This window comes from Stomoxys calcitrans, chromosome 2, assembly GCF_963082655.1.
Source record: "Stomoxys calcitrans chromosome 2, idStoCalc2.1, whole genome shotgun sequence".
NCBI classification, from domain to species: Eukaryota; Metazoa; Arthropoda; class Insecta; order Diptera; family Muscidae; genus Stomoxys; species Stomoxys calcitrans.
The window spans coordinates 131,970,691-131,993,440 of record NC_081553.1 but is presented as its reverse complement, the minus strand read 5'-3'; the positions used below and the strand labels follow the sequence as shown (position 1 = coordinate 131,993,440).

General features: G+C 38.4%; 1 protein-coding gene across 1 annotated transcript; it reads right to left on the bottom strand.

Moving 5' to 3' along the window:
• Positions 1-5,116: 5,116 nt before the first annotated feature.
• Positions 5,117-22,486, bottom strand: LOC106087922 (protein takeout). The gene is made up of 4 exons (XM_059361350.1): positions 22,070-22,486; positions 5,792-6,044; positions 5,595-5,728; positions 5,117-5,536 (listed from the first exon to the last, which is right to left on the bottom strand). The coding sequence occupies exons 1-4, from the start codon at positions 22,167-22,169 to the stop codon at positions 5,199-5,201; spliced, it is 825 nt and encodes a 274-aa protein (XP_059217333.1). The 5' UTR covers positions 22,170-22,486; the 3' UTR covers positions 5,117-5,198.
• Positions 22,487-22,750: the final 264 nt, after the last annotated feature.

Here is a 22,750-nt window from a genome sequence, read left to right as displayed (position 1 = left end):
GACCTGTGTAAAATTCCAGCCAATTCGTATAAGAATTGCGCCCATTGGGGCTCACGAAGTAAAATAGAGTGAACGATTTATATGGGATCTTTATCGGGCTATAGACCGATTCAGACCATAATAAACACGTTTGTTGATGGTCATGAGAGGATCAGTCGTACAAAATTTCAGGCATATCGGATAATAATTGCGACTTCTAGGGGTCAAGATGTCAAGATCCCAGATCGGTTTATATGGCAGCTATATCAGGTTATGAACCGATTTGAACCTTATTTGACACAGTTGTTGAAAGTAAAAATAAAATACGTCATGCAAAATTTCAGCCAAATCGGATAGGAATTGCGCCCTCTAGAAGCTCAAGAAATTAAATCCCCAGATCTTTTTATATGACAGCTATATCAGATTATGGACCGATTTCAACCATACTTGGCACAGTTGTTGGATATCTTAACGAAATACTTCGTGCAAAAATTTATTGAAATCGGATAAGAATTGCGCCCTCTAGAGGCTCAAGAAGTCAAGACCCAAGATCGGTTTATATGGCAGCTATATCAGGTTATGGACCCATATGAACCATACTTGGCACAGTTGTTGGATATAATAACAAAACACGCCGTGCAAAATTTCATTTCAATCGGATAAGAATTGCGCACGCTAGAGGCTCAAGAAGTCAAGACCCAAGATCGGTTTATATGACAGCTATATCAGGTTATGGACCGATTTGAACTATACTTGGCACAGTTGTTGGATATCAAAACAAAACACGTCGTGCAAAATTTCATTCCAATCCGATAAGAATTGCGCACTCTAGAGGCTCAAGAAGTCAAGACCCAAGATCGGTTTATATGGCAGCTATATCAAAACATGGACCGATATGGCCCATTTACAATACCAACCGACCTACACTAATAAGAAGTATTTGTGCAAAATTTCAAGCAGCTAGGTTTACTCCTTCGGAAGTTAGCGTGCTTTCGACACACAGACGGACGGACGGACGGACGGACGGACGGACGGACAGACGGACGGACATGGCTAGATCGACATAAAATGTCACGACGATCAAGAATATATATACTTTATGGGTTCTCAGACGAATATTTCGAGTAGTTACAAACAGAATGACGAAATTAGTATACCCCCCATCTTATGGTGGAGGGTATAAAAATCCATTTGTGTTTGTTTGTTTGTTTATTTGTGCGTTCTTTATAGACTCAGAAACGGCTGAACCGATTTTCTGAAATTTTCACAGATGGTGCATAATGACCCCGTGGTGATATCTAAAGGGGGGGGCGGACCCTCCCCCTTACCCCAATTTTCAGAAACGCCAGATCTCGGAGATGGGTGATGCGATTTAAGCGAAATTTTGTGTGCTTTCATATGGTACCCTAAAAATAAAAATTTGGTATCTAAAGTTAGAATTGGTGTACCTAGGGGGGCTGCCCCACCCTAAAACCTACCAAACATATATTTAGACCAATCACGACAATATGGGACTCAAATGAAAGGTATTTAGGATTAGAAAACGTATCTGATATCCAATTGTCGGACCAAGTGCTAGGGGGACCACCCCAAGCCCCAAAACACCCCTAAATAGGACATATTTACCGACCATGGCAACATGGGACTCAAATGAAAGGTATTTGCGAGTAGAATACGAATCTGATATCCAAATGTGGGACCAAGTGTTTGGGGGGCCGCCTCTCACCAAAAACATTCCCCAAAGCGGACAAATTTACGACCATAGCAATATGGGGCTCAAATAAAAGGTCTTTGGGAGTAAAGCACGAATTTGATATTAATATTCGGGAAAAGTTTCTATGGGGCCACGCCACCCCACAACATCACCCAAATAGTAAGTATTTTCTGACTATTGCAATATGAGGCTCAAATAAGAGGGGTTTTAAAGTGGAAAACGAATCCGATACATATATTTTCAAGGCCAACCCACAGAGTGGCCGCGCATACCCCAAAACACCACCCAAGCAGGTCATGTTTGCCGACTATGGAAATATGGGGCTCAAATTAAAGGTATGTGGGAGTAGACCACGTATCTGATATCAACTTTAGGCGCCAACTGTCTAGCGGACGTCTCACCACCACAACAACCCCCAAATAGGACGTATTAGCTCATCAAGACAATTTGGGTATTAAAGAGAGTGGAACTAAATATTCATAGTTTTTAGGGCCAATACCCAAAACCGGATATATTTGCTGACTTTTGCAATAAGGAGTTTAAATGAGATTAGAAAACCAATTTGATATCCAATTTTGAGGGCAATGGCAATATGGAGTTCAAATAAATGATATATAGACATATGAGAATAGAGCACGTTGCTGATATATTTTCCGGGCTTAGTGTTTGGGAGACCACACCAATCCCCAAAACACCCCTAAATTGGGCATATTTACCGACCATGTCAATATGGAGCTTAAATGAAAGGTATTGGGGGGTAGAGCAAGAAGTGATACCCATTTTCGGGACCAATTTTCTGGGGGTCTACTCCTTTCCCAAAATACCCCACAAACAGCAATTTTTTACTGACCATCGCAATATGTGGCTCAAATGGAAGGTATTTGAGATTAGAAAACTAATTTGATAACCTATTTTGGGGCCATGTGTTTGGGGGACGCCTCATCGTGCAAACTCCCCTAAACCAATGGCAATATGGGGTTTAAATAAATGGTATTTGAGAGAAGAGCACTATGTTGATATTTTTTCAGGGCCAAGTATCTGGGGGACCACCTCTCCCCCAAAAATACCACTAACTCAGACATCATGTGAATATCGGGCTGAAATGAAGTATTTTAAGAATGGAGTACACCTTACATCCAAACTTAAATTCGTAGACCAATAAAGATCATATGGGATTCAGATAAAGGCACTTATATTGTTAAACTGTTAGTCAAGTTAGCATGTTATTTCACTAAGAGATCTTTAATTGTCGAAAATAAATATTCCAAGGAAACTTTTGTTCCATATAAAGTAAAAGAAGGCGCAGCGGAGCGGGCCCGGGTCAGCTAGTAATGTATAACAATAAGTTTTTGGTAGTTCTTTGAATATAAGGAAAATTGTGCATGAGGAATAGAAGGTTAGGTAAGGTTTATGTGGTTGTCTGCCATCAGACTCACTTAGACGTTTTCAGCCATTGTGATACCACAGGAAGAGGAGAAGCCTTCTAGTCCTACTTACCGTTGAACCATCCAGATCGCTTTAAAAAGCCAATAACTAGCGATTGTTCACACCCGCTAATTCAGACAAGTCCTCAAAGAAATGAGAACCTAAAATGGGACTTCTCTACTTGCCAGTGCGGCAAGACAAACACACACTGCAGATACTCTACACAGTGAAGGGCACACTAACACAGTTGAAAATAGTAAATTGCCTTTGTATACAAAGAATTTTAGGGGCACTATCCCTTCAAAAATTTTCTATCGTGCGACTCACCAAATCTGCACTCAAGGAAGTTGAAAACATTCTCAGGCGATATAATTTTTTACTCGGTACGGCAGAAAACATGCCACTTTTAGTCCCTAAATAGGGACTAAAAAAGTTTAAAATTCGATTATCAACGTCATTAAATAAAGTAATTTTATACCATCCTATGGTGGAGGGTATAAAAATGTTCATAAAGCCACATGGCTGTCACCCGATCAAAACACGAGAAATGAAATTGATCACGTTGTGATGGATGGAAAGCATTCATCCAGCGTGTTAGATGTACGATCGCTCCGTGGAGCGAATATAGATTCGGATCATTACCTTGTTGCAGAAAAGGTTCGCACCCGTTTGTATATGGCGAGGAAAGTACAATCTGACACTGCACGGAAGCTGGACGTCGAAAAGCTGCAAACAGCTCCATCTGTTGGCAACGGCATACTTCACCCGACTGACCCAACTGCTTGATGAAAGCACTCCTTGTTTCGAAGATATAATGGCGCAGTGGCAAACTATTGCCCACTACATGGAAAATGCCGCGAAATCCGTACTTGGGTACCGGAAGCCTCCTCCAAGAAACCCATGGTACGACCAAAAGTGTTGAGATGTAAAGTAAGGGTCTTTACTTCTTGAGCCTCTAGAGGGCGCAACTCTTCTCCGATTTGACTGAAATTTTTCATGGGTGTTTTGGTATCACTTCCAATAACTGTGTTAAATATGATTTAAATCGGTTCATAATCTGGTATAGCTGTCATATGAACCGATCTTGAGCCAATAGATCACGCAATTCTCATCCGATTTGGCTGACATTTTGCATGAGTTGTTTTATAATGACTTCCAATAACTGATTTCGCTTCTTGAGCCCCTACAAGGCGCAATTTCCATCTCGAATGAACTGAAATATTACACAATGACTTCTACGATTTTCAGCATTCATTTATGGTCCGAATTGGACTATAACTTGATATAGCTCCAATTGCATAACAGCTTTTATTCAATATTCTTTGTTTGCCTAAAAAGAGATACCGCTCATAGAACTCCTCAAATGCGATCCATGGTGAAACACGCTCTTACTTGTTTCACATAACTTTTGACTGAAGAATCGGACCTTGGCATATATTGCGACAAAAAAAGGTAAGTTGTATTAGCTTTCCAAATCAACAAAATAAGAGACCAGCCTCTGCGAAATTTTCAAAAAAAAACAATGTTATTTAAATTTCTTGGTCACTATCCCGCACATTTAGGCCTTTTTTGTTGGGCCTTTTAAGCACTTCCCAGCAAAAACATTTGAAAATCCGACCTTTTTGACAGCACGAACAAAATTTTGTAGGGCCGAGGTGACCAACTTTGAAGGCCCACCAATGGGCCCCTGAGACTTCTAGGGCCCTGAAATTTTGCATATAAACTGTTATGACTATGTACAATTTCATGAAGATAACTCTCTCTTCGTTCCAAAATGGCAGACTTATTTCCACTTATTGTTTTCCCATCCCACTGTGAGTTGTCTACTAACGTTGTAGTTTGGACATGGGTTTTCGAGAGAAACTATTTCATCTTGGTGGCGTCATTAACGCTATCGACCTGTTCGCAGAAAATCTTCCAGGAGGCACGTTTTGCCGCTCTTATTGTATTCCTCGGGCCGTGTGCAGACTATGCTAGTGGGTACAATAAAAAATTAAGTATGTTTTAAAATAAATTTTTATTAATTTAATCTTAATAAGTATATTACAGCACAGTTTCGTAGAAAAACGCATCAGGTTTATTATTTAGCGCCGTAAAATTTTTCAGGCGCAGGAATATCTGACACAAAGAAATTAGCAGGATATAATAGGAAAACTTTGGATATCAGTTTGAACATAACCTTGTTCACGGTGTCTGTGATAAGAGGGCGCAACGCCTCAAAAAAGTCACGCCAGTTTTTATTGAAGGATTCATTCGTACTATCTTCGATTTCCTTGTTGCTGCCACCGAAGAGATTGTCGAAGCGGGTGAACATTTTTTTGGCATCCACATCAACTTTAATTTCGGTCACGTTGTAAAAGGTGAAGCCACCTTTTTCGATAAGGCGGGTTTTGGTGCGCATAGTAATGTTCATAGAATCTACCAAATATAACTTTGAATCTTCAAATTTTTTTCAATTGCCAAACTTCTTACTTACCTATATCGATAATCATATGGCCTTCTCCATTTAAAGGCAAAAGTAGAATGCGTCCATCCATTTTGTACTGGCCTTCCAGTTTGAAGTTTGGTAAAAATAGCTTTGTCAACCATCCAAAATCTTTTTTGCTCACCCTATAATGCAAAAAATACAAAGAATTACGATTTGTAAACTATGGTATTTTAACACACAGTTACCTGCTCTCTGTTACTTGAATTTTGGACAGCCCTGAAACCATCAAATCTGTTAAAGTTGCTCTTATAGTGGCTGCCTCGTTGTTATCCTGCTTAAAATTAAGGCGATCTAACTTCAAGGGTTCCAATTTACCCAATACAGCGTTAACTTCCGGAACTCTTTCATTGAAAATCTCCGTTAGAAATGCTTGGACGGATCTGGTGGAGCATTTTGTAAACTCGGGTTCATAAATTTTGCATGTTTCTAAATAGGATGCTGAAAATAGAATCAAATCAATATAAAGGTGAGAACATAATTAAACGAAGTCAAACTGTGTTAATTTGGGTCGAATTTAATAGTCAAGTTATCTGAACAGTTTCTTTCCATAGGTAGAAATTAAAAGGGCATAATTGAAGTTCATAGCCAAACGAACGTGCAATGTTTCTATACATTCTGATAACAATTGAATATTTTAGTTGCTCAATGGTAAATCGGAAGATGGGTTTACATAGGAGTAATACCAGGCTATGTACCGATATGGAAAATGTTTGGCATCAATAGTATAGAATTTCAACAACAAATACAAATTTGGCCACGAAAATCATATTAATGAACAACACAGAGTCTGCTATAATATTCAAGATCGGTTTATATAGGAAGTATATCTAAATATCATCTGATTTGGCCCATATACAATACCAACAGGCCTACATCAATAAGGACATTTGTCGTAGTTTTATATCGCTGTAGAACTAAAAATGGATCTCTCTTCGGGAGACTACCGTAGAAATATCTTGCATATATCTCAAGTTTCAGCTCCGAAACCTCTGTCATTCCAATATGGTCACCTCGATTATCGAACAACCTAATTCTACAATAAATCCATTCCTCCATCGCCTAAAGTCTATTAGAGACGATTGATACCTGAAACTTTATCTGTATGTTTATGGGACTAAAGTCCAAAATCGTCTTTAGCGGGCTGATAGGCTTGGATCTCATAACCCTACTTATGCCAAAAAATACATGCCCTTTGTATATGTTGAAATATTTTCATGTTGAACTGCGTCTTCCTCGGGCCATATTTTGTGATAATTATCGCTTTTATTTCATTGATCTTTAGGGGGAAAAGTTTTGAAAAAATGAATCGATACTCTATCTTAAGGGAAAATTCGACCAACATTTTGTCTAAAAATAAATTTTTGTCGCATTTGTGTCTTTATAGAAATGTTTGTAAATATGTTCCTAGGTAAATTATAATCGAAATTTTGTCTTCAAAAATTTTATCGTTTTTGCTTTGATTGAGAAGATTTCAAAAAAACTTTGTGTTTTGACAAAATTTTTTAAAGAAAAATTTCATCCAAATGTTCTTTGAAAATTTGGAAATATTGTCTTAAGAGAAAATATCATTGAAATTTTGTCTCAAGAAAAAATTTCGTTGAAATTTTGCAGTAAATTTCCTAAACATTTTTCTTTGCCAAACTTTTAGCGAAAGGCTTTTTGCTAGATGTTATCTCTGTGCTAAATCAATATTGTATCAGAAATTGTGTATCATTCAAGTAAAAAATTCAACTTTATAGAAAAAGTACCGTTTCTTAAAAAGCTCCCATTTCGAATAGTTCGAAAACCGGTTTGAAGAAAAAAGCCGATTTATTGATCACCATAGTTAATGGCTTTCGAAGTTGAAAATTTGGCATTGCCGGTTTGGATTGTATAAGCTAGTCTCTGACTTTACCACTATCCGGTAATGCCAGAAATTATGAAGCCCTGATGACTTAAATGGCAAGAAGAGTTTTTTTTCACTTCCCTGACAATTATGTCCGTCACGACTAGTTCTGAATTGTTTAGTGCCTCTTTATCTTTGAGATATACTTCAGGAAGCTCCACGTACGACAGAAGAGTGTTTCTGAGAGATATACTTCAGGAAGTATATCTCTCACGTACGACAGCGAAGTGGGACAGTGAAGTGGGCTACCAAAAGAGGTGTAGGGTAAGTCTTAAGGATGAGGTTTGTGAACGCTCTAGACTTGAAAAGGTCTACCGCCTTGCTGTCATTGGCTTGAACAAAGGTGTCAGTTATGACAGGTTACTGTCTAATCAGAAAACATGCTGACAGACTGAAGACTGTAAGTAACGACTTCTGCAGAAGCTGTAAAAGTATGTTTAAATTGGCCACTTAATTCGTTATATGGGCTTTCTGTGATTTAATTGCTAAATCCTGTGTTTATTGGCAGGTTTTACCATAAAAAAATAAATTCGATTTTTGATGGATTTATTTTTAAATCCCAAATAAAATCGATTTTATGGCTGAATAATCGATAAAAGTACCAAAATATGCAACTGTTTTCAGGAATTGAGTATGGATGTGTGTGATGCACCCCGCAAATTTTTTTAATTGCCAAATAACCTTCCGAGAATCTTCTAGATGAAAGTTTTGATCGCGGATGAGCTCGTCTAAGAGTCGTAGACAATTGCCTCGTCGTGAAGAGATGTGTCCTTAAGACGAGTCTTCTGAAAGAATGTTTCGCGATTCTTACATATGAGTTGGTAACGAGTAAGTAAGCCTGGACGAGTAACAAATAAGTGGTTTACAATATTTATTGACTAATATGCTATAAAAGTTGACAAACAACGTAACAACTCCGAAAAAAAGTTAAAAAAATTAGTTTTGCTTCTCATATTCGGCATACTAAGTACCAATCGTCATATATACCAAGCAAGAATTTTGTTTGGTGTTGTGAAAGTTGTCCACACAAAACAAAACATCGAATAACATGAAGGCCTGGTTATGCTCCCGTAAATGTAGTGTAAATGTAGAACAAATGTATTGTAAATGTAAAGAGGCAATTATGCTTATTCCAAAAAAAAAAGACTTGAAAGTGAGATAGGGTCTGATGTCAAAGAACTTTAGGCATAACTCAAGGGCAGGTCGGAGAAGAGGGCCCTCCACGCAGTGATGCTAGAAGCTGAGACGTCTCTCCAACTAAAGGAGTTCGCGATGGCGGCTTTCTCGAATATTGAGAGGGTATTTAACAACGAGGAGATGGGTCGACAGTCACCGCCCTAGGCAGCACGGGGGGAAAGAATAAGGCCAAGTTTCCCTTCTGGACACTGTGGATGCGGTGCGCAGACTGAGGAGGGTTTCAGGAGACAGGGACTGGATTGGTGCTATACTACGACACACACAACATTTCAAGGAGAGCTATGTGCCATAACTATTGGGTTGCCCAAAAAGTAATTGCGGATTTTTTAAAAGAAAGTAAATGCATTTTTAATAAAACTTAGAATGAACTTTAATCAAATATACTTTTTTTACACTTTTTTTCTAAAGCAAGCTAAAGGTAACAGCTGATAACTGACAGAAGAAAGAATGCAATTACAGAGTCACAAGCTGTGAAAAAATTTGTCAACGCCGACTATATGATCCGATGATGGAGCCATTACCGACTTTCTCAAGATTCGGAAGACATCAGGCAGTGCAGTAACGGGAAACTCAATGCAGCGTAAAGAACAGGGAGCAGACCCACTCCCAAGAAGCCCATCTAATGGAGGATCAATGGTTGAGGTCATCCAGATAAACCTCCACCGGAGCAAGACCGATACTCACTCTCTGAAATCAGCAAGGGCAGGATTCATATTGCCTTAATTCAGGAGCCATGGACGATCCTAAACAAAATTTCTGGACTGAACCATATCAGATACCAATTATTCTATGCTAACACTGGTACTCGGGCGAGGACCCTATTTGTCATAAAAATTTAAATTATAGATTTTCTCGAGAGTTGTCAACGTCGGATGCAGCAGTGATGAGACTGGGAGACGGTGGAGCATTCCTGGCGTCACTTTAACTGCCTTTCGACTTTCCGACACCGCTACCTACGTCGAAACTGCAACGGTTGGTAGGGAAAGCAAAACAGACAGGAAATTATGTACTAATAGGATGCGATGTGAACTCTCATCACATTTTGTGGAGCAGTACCAGCCCTGGTAGAGTTCTTGAATACTAACGACCTAATAACACTTAATATTGTTAATAGGATTAGGGAGGAGGTTTTAGATATGACAATATGTTCGGAAAATCTTATCGATGAGGTTCATGATTGGACGGTCTCCATGGAGCATTCCTTCTCAGACCATCGCTACATTAGGTTTGGAATAGCACGCCAGCTCCAAATCCAATAAGCTTCTTCTATAAGTTGAAAACCAGCTGGCCAAGATTCGGAAGACGACTCAGAAGACGACTTGGGCATGATAATTTGGATTGTCCAAGCATAGACGACAATGTCAACAGGATTATGACTGCACTAGTGGAGTCTTTCGACGATTGTCATCCCTTTCGGGAAAGGAAACTATCCTATGAAAAACACAGGATGACCGGGAGATTCGCAACATTGGGAAAGATGTCCGCAAGGTTTTTAACAGAGCACGTCGTAAAAAAGCGAAAGTACATTGGGATGTGTATTACACACGGCTTATGGAATACAATAGGATTACCAGAGCTGCAAACGTGCTTCGTTAATGACGCCGCCAAGATGAAAAAAAACCATGTCGACATTGAAATGTTAGTAGACCATATGGTAGTGAGAGCAGAAACAACGGGACGGGACTCATGGAGAGACCAGGATCTTGGAATAATGAGGTTGATCGAAGGTTTATCATAACGGAATTTATGGTCACTATTTTCACAGCGTGCCTAGGACTAAGGAGCGTACTAAGAAGGCTCACAGATGTTGGGCACTATGTAGATGGGCCGTAGGCTCGAAATGGGGCTTGAATCCGAGGATAGTCCACTGGTTCTATAGGAGTGTGATTAAGCTAACACTTACTTACGCTTCAGTAGTTTGGTGGACTGCTATGAAGAAAAAGTTCAACATAAGGACCATACAACAGGTTCGGAGAACATGTTGTCTTGGCATTGGCGGAGTGATGAGGACCACGGCCACTAGGGCACGAGACTATTATAAATATGCGACCCATGGACATACAGATTAAGTGTGAGGCAGCCACTGCGGCTATGAGATTTTAGGTGATGGGAGAATGCGTTTTAATCGCGGCGACGATAGAAAACCTGGAAGGAAGGGAAGAGGTTTCCGATCGGATACCTGAGACGACACTTGAGGTCAAGTGCGAGGCATTGCTGCCAGCGGCACAGTATTGGACTGACGGAACGCTAGAATTGTCATCTGGAAGATAATGTTAAACGATTGGATCAAAGGTAGAGGACAGAGTGGGCCTGGGGGTCTACATTGAGATCCCAAGGGCTGAGATCTGTTTTAGGCTGCCTGACCATAATACCGTTCTGCAGGCGGAGATCCGGGCGATCACGGAATGCGTGGGCTAGTGTTGTTCTAACGCGAGGACGTCGAGTGTGAACATCTTTACGGACAGGAAAATGGCCATAAGGGCAATAACAAGCAGGACGGTAAGATCACGAACAGTCTTGCAGTGTAAGAAGGAGATTAACGCCTTCTCTGAGGATGGCAAAATCCGCATCGATTAGGTGCCGGGTCAAAGCGTAGTAAGGGGAATGAAAGGTCAGACGATTTGGCGGTGAAGGCCAGAGGACTGCCGTCAATAAACCTGGTTAACCCGAAGCCTTTCGGGCCGATGCAGTCCGAATTAAGGGCGTGGGCGACGAACGCTCATGTTAAACTGTGGAACAGCGAAACGGTCGGTAGGACGGCGACCATAATACCATAATTTAATATGATTATTTGACAGTTATATAAACATGTTTCTATAAACCTATATCAAATAAACCTATTTCAAATCTACATTAATTTTTGTGTATACCAGAGTAAATGTAGAAACTTGTGAATATATGTTATGGGATTTCAATTTTTTGGAAGTTGAAATTGAGAATTGGATTCGATGTTATGAACTTGTCCAAAAAAACAGAACTCAAGTCTCAGAGATTTAAAATATGCAACTATGCATGTATATACTCTTAAAAGTTATAAGAAATTGTATTACTTTGAAGAGCAAACATTTTTTTTAATTGTTTGTTTAAATGTTGAGATGCTTGAAACAATGTTTTTATGAATTGTTGTTTCGTTTTTATACCCTCCACCATAAGATGGGGGGTATACTAATTTCGTCATTCTGATTGTAACTACTCGAAATATTCGTCTGAGACCCCATAAAGTATATATATTCTTGATCGTCGGGAAATTTTATGTCGATCTAGCCATGTCCGTCCGTCTGTCCGTCCGTCTGTCCGTCCGTCCGTCCGTCTGTCTGTCAGCCGAAAGCACGCTAACTTCCGAAGGAGTAAAGCTAACCGCTTGAAATTTTGCACAAATACTTATTATTAGTGTAGGTCGGTTGGTATTGTAAATGGGCCATATCGGTCCATGTTTTGATATAGCTGCCATATAAACCGATCTTGGGTCTTGATTTCTTGAGCCACTAGAGTGCGCAATTCTTATCCGATTGGGATGAAATTTTGCACGACGTGTTTTGTTGTGATATCCAACAACTGTGCCAAGTATGGTTCAAATCGGTAAATAACCTGATATAGTTGCCATATAAACCGATCTTGGGTCTTGACTTCTTGAGCCTCTAGAAGGCGCAATTCTTATTCGATTGGAATGAAATTTTGCACGACGTGTTTTGTTATTATATCCAACAACTGTGCCAAGTATGGTTCATATGGGTCCATAACCTGATATAGCTGCCATATAAACCGATCTTGGGTCTTGACTACTTGAGCCTCTAGAGGGCGCAATTCTTATCCGATTGGAATGAAATTTTGCACGACGTTATTTGTTACGATATCCAACAACTGTGCCAAGTATGGTTCAAATCGGTCCATAACCTTAAATAGCTGTCATATAAACCGATCTTGGGTCTTGACTTCTTGAGCCTCTAGAGGGCGCAATTCCTATCCGATTTGAATGAATTTTGGCACGTAGTATTTTGTTATGATATCCAACAACTGTGCCAAATATGGTTCAAATCGGTTCATAACCTGATATAGCTGTCATATAAACAGATCTGGGGACTTGACTTCTTGAGCTTCTAGAGGGCGCAATTCCTATCCGATTTGGCTGAAATTTCGCAAGACGTTTTTTATTGTTACTTTCAACAACTATGTCAAAGTCGGTTCATAACCTGATATAGCTGCCATATAAACCGATCTGGGATCTTGACTTCTTGAGCCTCTAGAGGTCGCAATTATTATCCGATTTGCCTGAAATTTTGTACGACGGATTCTTTCATGACCATCAACATACGTGTTTATTATGATCTGAATCGGTCCATAGCCCGATACAGCTCCCATATAAATCGATCTCTCTATTTTACTTTTTGAGCTCACAAAGAGCGCAATTCTTATTCGAATTGGCTGACATTTTACGCAGGTCTCCAACATATAATTTAATTGTGGTCCAAACAGGACCATATCTTGATATCGCTCTTATAGCAGAGCAAATCTTTTCTTATATCCTGTTTTGCCTAAGAAGAGATGCCGGGAAGAGAACTCGACAAATGCGATCCATGGTGGAGGGTATATAAGATTCGGCTCGGCCGAATTTAGCACGCTTTTACTTGTTATGTTTATATTGTTTTAGTTTAATAAAATGCTGAAACAAAAACGCGCTACATATTTTTGGGAAAACAATGTGACCTTTTTACAAAAACCATTTTTTGCGACTATTTCAAAATTCTCAACACAAACGCTGGTAGGGACTAGAAAGTATCTTCCTTCTCATATTCAGTTTGTTTTTTTGTGTTGTTTTACTGTTAACAGATTTAGCCTGGTCTATAATTTAACTTATAAACGAAGAACGAATTGAGAACTTATACAAAACTTATAAAGGGTGATCTTTTAGGAGTTATAAAAAAAGTTTTTCGGCCGGTATCTCACGAATTAATGCTTCAATGTTGTCTTCAAATGCGTCAATTGAAGCGGGCTTGTCTGTATAGACTTGATAGAGCTGGGAAACTATCGATAATCGCAAGATTCCATATTTTCGATAGCTTTAATAATAAATATCGATAGAATCGATACTATGGTTAATATCCCAACACCTATATTTCAAACGAAAATGAGAAGTAAAAATCAGGAGATCGATTTATATATAAGCAATATCAATGCACAGACAAAATAGAACCAAGGTTAATAAAGTCGGTTGGAAGTCAAGAGAGAAATCACTGTACAAACTTTTAGTCTAATCGGATAAAAATTGCGCCCTCTATAGGCGCAATGTATCTTAAAGGATACATTCAGTGTCGAATGCCACCACCGTAGGATAGGGGGTATATTCATTTAGTTATTCCGTTTGCAACACATCGAAATATCAATTTCCGACCCTACAAAGTATATATATTTCGGATCGACGTAAAATTCTAAGTCCGATCTGCCGATAAAGGATCTAATGCCCATTAATGCTTTATTTAAAAATAATGCTGAAATTTAAAAAAACAGTGAGTAGTTTAAGGCTTTGCGACATCTGACCCGGATATGGTTCTGATCGGACTTTATTTAGATATAGCTGCCATATAGACCGATCTGCCGATAAAGGGTCTGAGGCCCATAAAAGCTTTATTTATTACCCGATTTCGCTGAAATTTGAAACGGTGGGTTATTTTAAGCTTACCGACATCTGATTTAAATGTGGTTTATATCGGACTATAAAGAGATATAGCTGCCATATAGACCCATCACCCGATAAAGGCTCTAATGCCCATAAATGGTTTATTTTTTATCCGATTTCGCTAAAATTTAAAACACATGATAAGGGACTGCCTGTTTTTAGCCGAGTCCGAACGGCGTGCCGCAGTGCGACACCTCTTTAGGGAGAGGTTTTACATGGCATAGTACCTCACAAATGTTGCCAGCATTAGGAGGGAAAACCACCGCTGAAAATTTTTTCTGATGGTCTCGCCAGGATTCGAACCCAGGCGTTCAGCGTCATAGGCGGACATGCTAGCTTCTGCGCTACGGTAGCGTCCGAAAAAAGCTTTAGTTATTACCCGATTTCGCTGAAATTTTGCAATATGGGTCAGATCACACCGTATAGATATAGCTGTCATAAAGACCATTCTTTCAATTTAGGGTCTGTATCCCATAAAAAGCAGATTTATTGTCTGAAAAGGTTACTTTTACTTGGATCGTGACCAGCACCTTTTAAGATATAACTTCGTATATAGTAGTGGAGTTATAATAAAATAGGATGATTATTATTTCCTTGTTTAATTTAATCCACATCGGTCCAGATTTGGTTAAGGGTGCCATATAGAAAGAACTCTCGATTTAAAGTCTTGGCCCTATAAAATGCTCCTTTATTATCCGATTTCGTTGAAATTTGACGTAGTGTCTTTAGTTAGGCTTTTCGACATCCGTGTCCTTTATCGTACAGATCGGTTTATATTTGGATATAGCTGCCTAAAAGACCAATAATTTGTTCTATAAAATTAAACAGTGACTTATATTCATTAGACTACTCAATATCCGTGCCGAATTTGGGGGCAAAAGTTATTCAATATTCACCGGATTGTGATGAAAGGGGGTTTACATATATACCCGAGATGGTGGGTATCCAAAGTTCGGCCCGGCCGAACTTAATGCCTTTTTACTTGCTTTTAATTAGTTTTGCAAAAAAATAACTTCAGCTATAGTATCCATCGGAAATATATCGATCGATATTCAGCTAAAAAATTAAATATCGATAGTGCCATCGATATTTTGCCAGCTCTAAGACATGAGCTTTAACATAGCCCCAAAGGCCAATTGACCGGTCCGGAAAGTAAAATAAAATGTTCACTAAACTCGCCTCTCAATAAGTCCATTGTTACGCGTGCTGTGTGGCATGTGGCACCGTCTTGTTGAACCCATTTGTCATGCAAGTCCAGCTCTTGCATTTTGGGCAAAAACGAGTTGGATATCATCTCACGATAGCGCTCACCATTCGCAGTTACGCTACGATTCTCATCATATTTGAATAAGTACGGTCCAATGATGCCACCAGCCCATAAACCGCGCCAAACTGTGACTTTTCTGGATGCATTGGTAGCTTTGCAATACTTCTGGCTGATCTTCACTGCAAAATTGACAATTTTGTTTATTTACGTAGACATTGAGCCAAAAATGGCCTTCGTGGAAAAATGATGAAGAGCGCTATGAACTTTCTTAACAGAGTACCCATTTTGATAATAAAATTCATTTATTTCTGTTGTCTGTTTGTTAGACGATTCATGGTTGAATTATAGACCAAACTGAAGATGTTTGGCAGTGAAACAAAACACGAAACGTGTTGCAAAAAAGATACTAGCTAAAAGTAATTGTTTAGAACCCTACGGTTGGGCCTGTGTGCTAGTTGTTATAGTTGAATCTCTGTTTGGGCAAATATGAATGAATTGGATTTCAGTCATTTTCATGATGAACTAAATGGGTTTATTATTGGAGATATTGAGTGGTTCACGAAAAAGTTGAGCAACCTTTCAGCTTTTCAACCCAAAAGCGGTTGCAACGATCACGTATAGGAAATTTACCAAACCAAAAAATATGTATTACCATTAACGGTAACCTCTGCATAACTGATAGCTATGCTACTTTTTCCACCGATTTTTATACCCACCACCAAAGGATGGGGGTATATTTGTCATTCCGTTTGCAACACATCGAAATATCCATTTCCGACCCTATAAAGTATATATATTCTTGATCAGCATAAAAATCTAAGACGATCTAGCCATGTCCGTCCGTCTGTCTGTTGAAATCACGCTACAGTCTTTAATAATAGAGATATTAAGCTAAAATTTTCCACATATATTTTTTTTGTCCTTAAGCAGGCTAAGTTTGGCTTAATAATTTTGCCAAATAATTTTGCATGGGAATTAATTACGAATGCTCATTAGACTTTTATTGAAAGAAAGTTTTTCTTTAGAGAACATGATGTCGGGAAATTATATTATCCATGTGGGCAAACCGAAATAAACGCAGTGGCAATTATTATTTGTCAAAATCCGGTGAAAATGCATACTTTATGCCCCATAGCAGCTATATCGAAATATGTTTCGATTTAGACCAAAAACTTATAAGTACAAGTCATTGTTCAATTGTGTATAACAAAATATTGGTCTTTTAAGTACCTATATCTAAAAATAAACCGATCTGAACTATATACGACACGGATGTCGAAAAGTCAGTGAAATGAGATTATAAATGCGCCTTTTATGGGGCCAAGACTTTAAATCGAGATATCAGTCTATATGGCGGCTATATCCTAATCTGGACCGATCTGAGCCAAATTAAAGAAAGATGTCGAAGGGCCTAACACACTGTCCCAAATTTCGGCGACATCGGACAATAAATGGGCCTTTTATTAGCCCAAAACCTCAAATCGAGAGATCGGTCTATATGGCAGCTATATCCAAATCTGAACCGATCTGGGCCATATTCCAGATGTATGTCGAGGGGCTTAACTTAACTCACTTCCCCAAATTTCGGCAAAATCAGATAATAAATTAGCCTTTTATGGGCCCAAAACCTTAAATCGAGCGATCGGTCTATATGGCAGCTATATCTAAATCTGGATCGATTTGGGCCAAATTAGAAAAGGATGTCGAAGGGCCTAACACAACTCACTGTCCCAAATTTCAACAAACTCGGATAACAAATGTGACTTTTATGGGCCCAAGACCATAAATCGGCGGATTGGTCTATATGGCAGCTATATCCAAACCTGGACCGATCTGAGCCAAATTGAAGTAGGATATTGAGGAGCCTAACACAATTCGCTCTCCCAAATTTCAGCAAAATCGGATAATAAATGTGGCTTTTATGGGCCTAAAACCTAAAATCGGCGGATCGGTCTATATGTGGGCTATATCAAGATATAGTCCGTTATAGCCCATCATCGAACTTAGCCTGCTTAAGGACAAAAAAAAAATATATGTGGAAAATTTTAGCTCAATATCTCTATTATTAAAGACTGTAGCGTGATTTCAACAGACAGAAGAACGGACATGGCTAGATCGTCTTAGATTTTTATGCTGATCAAGAATATATATACTTTATAGGGTCGGAAATGGATATTTCGATGTGTTGCAAACGGAATGACAAATATACCCCCATCCTTCGGTGGTGGGTATAAAAATCGGTGGAAAAAGTAGCATAGCTATCAGTTATGCAGAGGTTACCGTTAATGGTAATACATATTTTTTGGTTTGGTAAATTTCCTATACGTGATCGTTGCAACCCCTTTTGGGTTGAAAAGCTGAAAGGTTGCTCAACTTTTTCGTGAACCACTCAATATCTCCAATAATAAACCCATTTAGTTCATCATGAAAATGACTGAAATCCAATTCATTCATATTTGCCCAAACAGAGATTCAACTATAACAACTAGCACACAGGCCCAACCGTAGGGTTCTAAAGAATGACTTTTAGCTAGTATCTTTTTTGCAACACGTTTCGTGTTTTGTTTCACTGTCAAACATCTTCAGTTTGGTCTATAATTCAACCATGAATCGTCTAACAAACAGACAACAGAAATAAATGAATTTTATTATCAAAATGGGTACTCTGTTAAGAAAGTTCATAGCGCTCTTCATCATTTTTCCACGAAGGCCATTTTTGGCTCAATGTCTACGTAAATAAACAAAATTGTCAATTTTGCAGTGAAGATCAGCCAGAAGTATTGCAAAGCTACCAATGCATCCAGAAAAGTCACAGTTTGGCGCGGTTTATGGGCTGGTGGCATCATTGGACCGTACTTATTCAAATATGATGAGAATCGTAGCGTAACTGCGAATGGTGAGCGCTATCGTGAGATGATATCCAACTCGTTTTTGCCCAAAATGCAAGAGCTGGACTTGCATGACAAATGGGTTCAACAAGACGGTGCCACATGCCACACAGCACGCGTAACAATGGACTTATTGAGAGGCGAGTTTAGTGAACATTTTATTTTACTTTCCGGACCGGTCAATTGGCCTTTGGGGCTATGTTAAAGCTCATGTCTTAGAGCTGGCAAAATATCGATGGCACTATCGATATTTAATTTTTTAGCTGAATATCGATCGATATATTTCCGATGGATACTATAGCTGAAGTTATTTTTTTGCAAAACTAAATAAAAGCAAGTAAAAAGGCATTAAGTTCGGCCGGGCCGAACTTTGGATACCCACCATCTCGGGTATATATGTAAACCCCCTTTCATCACAATCCGGTGAATATTGAATAACTTTTGCCCCCAAATTCGGCACGAATATTGAGTGGTCTAATGAATATAAGTCACTGTTTAATTTTATAGAACAAATTATTGGTCTTTTAGGCAGCTATATCCAAATATAAACCGATCTGTACGATAAAGGACACGGATGTCGAAAAGCCTAACTAAAGACACTACGTCAAATTTCAACGAAATCGGATAATAAAGGAGCATTTTATAGGGCCAAGACTTTAAATCGAGAGTTCTTTCTATATGGCACCCTTAACCAAATCTGGACCGATGTGGATTAAATTAAACAAGGAAATAATAATCATCCTATTTTATTATAACTCCACTACTATATACGAAGTTATATCTTAAAAGGTGCTGGTCACGATCCAAGTAAAAGTAACCTTTTCAGACAATAAATCTGCTTTTTATGGGATACAGACCCTAAATTGAAAGAATGGTCTTTATGACAGCTATATCTATACGGTGTGATCTGACCCATATTGCAAAATTTCAGCGAAATCGGGTAATAACTAAAGCTTTTTTCGGACGCTACCGTAGCGCAGAAGCTAGCATGTCCGCCTATGACGCTGAACGCCTGGGTTCGAATCCTGGCGAGACCATCAGAAAAAATTTTCAGCGGTGGTTTTCCCTCCTAATGCTGGCAACATTTGTGAGGTACTATGCCATGTAAAACCTCTCCCCAAAGAGGTGTCGCACTGCGGCACGCCGTTCGGACTCGGCTAAAAACAGGCAGTCCCTTATCATGTGTTTTAAATTTTAGCGAAATCGGATAAAAAATAAACCATTTATGGGCATTAGAGCCTTTATCGGGTGATGGGTCTATATGGCAGCTATATCTCTTTATAGTCCGATATAAACCACATTTAAATCAGATGTCGGTAAGCTTAAAATAACCCACCGTTTCAAATTTCAGCGAAATCGGGTAATAAATAAAGCTTTTATGGGCCTCAGACCCTTTATCGGCAGATCGGTCTATATGGCAGCTATATCTAAATAAAGTCCGATCAGAACCATATCCGGGTCAGATGTCGCAAAGCCTTAAACTACTCACTGTTTTTTTAAATTTCAGCATTATTTTTAAATAAAGCATTAATGGGCATTAGATCCTTTATCGGCAGATCGGACTTAGAATTTTACGTCGATCCGAAATATATATACTTTGTAGGGTCGGAAATTGATATTTCGATGTGTTGCAAACGGAATAACTAAATGAATATACCCCCTATCCTACGGTGGTGGCATTCGACACTGAATGTATCCTTTAAGATACATTGCGCCTATAGAGGGCGCAATTTTTATCCGATTAGACTAAAAGTTTGTACAGTGATTTCTCTCTTGACTTCCAACCGACTTTATTAACCTTGGTTCTATTTTGTCTGTGCATTGATATTGCTTATATATAAATCGATCTCCTGATTTTTACTTCTCATTTTCGTTTGAAATATAAAGGGTAATTTTTTTGAGGTTAGGATTTTCATGCATTAGTATTTGACAGATCACGTGGGATTTCAGACATGGTGTCAAAGAGAAAGATGCTCAGTATGCTTTGACATTTCATCATGAATAGACTTACTAACGAGCAACGCTTGCAAATCATTGAATTTCATTACCAAAATTAGTGTTCGGTTCGAAATGTTTTCATTCACCGTAACGTTGCGTCCAACAGCATCTTTGAAAAAATACGGTCCAATGATTCCACCAGCGTACAAACCACACCAAACAGTGCATTTTTCGGGATGCATGGGCAGTTCTTGAACGGCTTCTGGTTGCTCTTCACTCCAAATGCGGCAATTTTGCTTATTTACGTAGCCATTCAACCAGAAATGAGCCTCATCGCTGAACGGTGAATGAACATTTCGAACCGAACACTAATTTTGGTAATGAAATTCAATGATTTGCAAGCGTTGCTCGTTAGTAAGTCTATTCATGATGAAATGTCAAAGCATACTGAGCATCTTTCTCTTTGCCACCATGTCTGAAATCCCACGTGATCTGTCAAATACAAATGCATGAAAATCCTAACCTCAAAAAAATCACCCTTTAGGTGTTGGGATATTAACCATAGTATCGATTCTATCGATATTTATTATTAAAGCTATCGAAAATATGGAATCTTGCGATTATCGATAGTTTCCCAGCTCTATCAAGTCTATACAGACAAGCCCGCTTCAATTGACGCATTTGAAGACAACATTGAAGCATTAATTCGTGAGATACCGGCCGAAAAACTTTTTTTATAACTCCTAAAAGATCACCCTTTATAAGTTTTGTATAAGTTCTCAATTCGTTCTTCGTTTATAAGTTAAATTATAGACCAGGCTAAATCTGTTAACAGTAAAACAACACAAAAAAACAAACTGAATATGAGAAGGAAGATACTTTCTAGTCCCTACCAGCGTTGGTGTTGAGAATTTTGAAATAGTCGCAAAAAATGGTTTTTGTAAAAAGGTCACATTGTTTTCCCAAAAATATGTAGCGCGTTTTTGTTTCAGCATTTTATTAAACTAAAACAATATAAACATAACAAGTAAAAGCGTGCTAAATTCGGCCGAGCCGAATCTTATATAGGTACTTAAAAGACCAATATTTTGTTATACACAATTGAACAATGACTTGTACTTATAAGTTTTTGGTCTAAATCGAAACATATTTCGATATAGCTGCTATGGGGCATAAGGTATGCATTTTCACCGGATTTTGACAAATAATAATTGCCACTGCGTTTATTTCGGTTTGCCCACATGGATAACATAATTTCCCAACATCATGTTCTCTAAAGAAAAACTTTCTTTCAATAAAAGTCTAATGAGCATTCGTAATTAATTCCTATGCAAAATTATTTGGCAAAATTATTAAGCCAAATAATTTAGCATGGGAATTAATTACGAATGCTCATTAGACTTCTATTGAAAGAAAGTTTTTCTTTAGAAAACATGCTGTTGGGTAATATTGTTATCCATGTGGACAAACCGAAATGAACACACTGGTTTTGTGTCACATATGGAGTTTAACGATTGCTTTTATTTTTTGTGCACTAAATTTTACTGCTCCTTTTTTAAAAAATACTTGTTAAACTTATAAATTTTTTTTAAAATCTAGCGCATTTTTACTTACGTTTCTCTTTGAAATATTCAAAGCCCACTGAACTTTGAACAGAACACAAACAATAAATAATTCCAAAGGCAATGGTAGGCAAAATTCGTAGTAAATGCATTTTCAATTTTATGCAATAAAATTACTCCTTGATGTTAATAAATTAAGTCGAATGTTTACGCATGCGTGACTCGATGTTGGCTGAAGCCAATGTTAGAACAACACACACTACGCGTAGTAACCGTGCTTTGTTGAGCTATATGCAAAGGTTGAATTAGAACTATGCGATGAACAGGCGAGCACGTTAAATAAACTGTTGCACCACTGCGCAGTGGATGTCATTTTTATAAAATCATTTCTCGACGATCAAGAAACGACAATAGAAAAAGTTGTTAAGTTTTGAAATATGATCGGTTGTTTAGCAAACCCTAGCAACGAAACCCCTGCCGGTCTTCATGACGAGATGTTCAGTTTGTTATTAAACTTTGCAAATAAACGTTATTTTCTAACTTAACATGTAAAATATTTAAAAAGTCAAACAGACACGGCGGCAACGCATTCATTTCTTATATTATTGTGTATTGTACATTTGCCAACAGACAGACATTGTTAGTAATTGCAGTTAATTGAATAAGCTTTCCGACGTTCATTATCACTTAGCTTAACCTTTGTAACTAGTTCTAGATTACATGGATTTTTCTA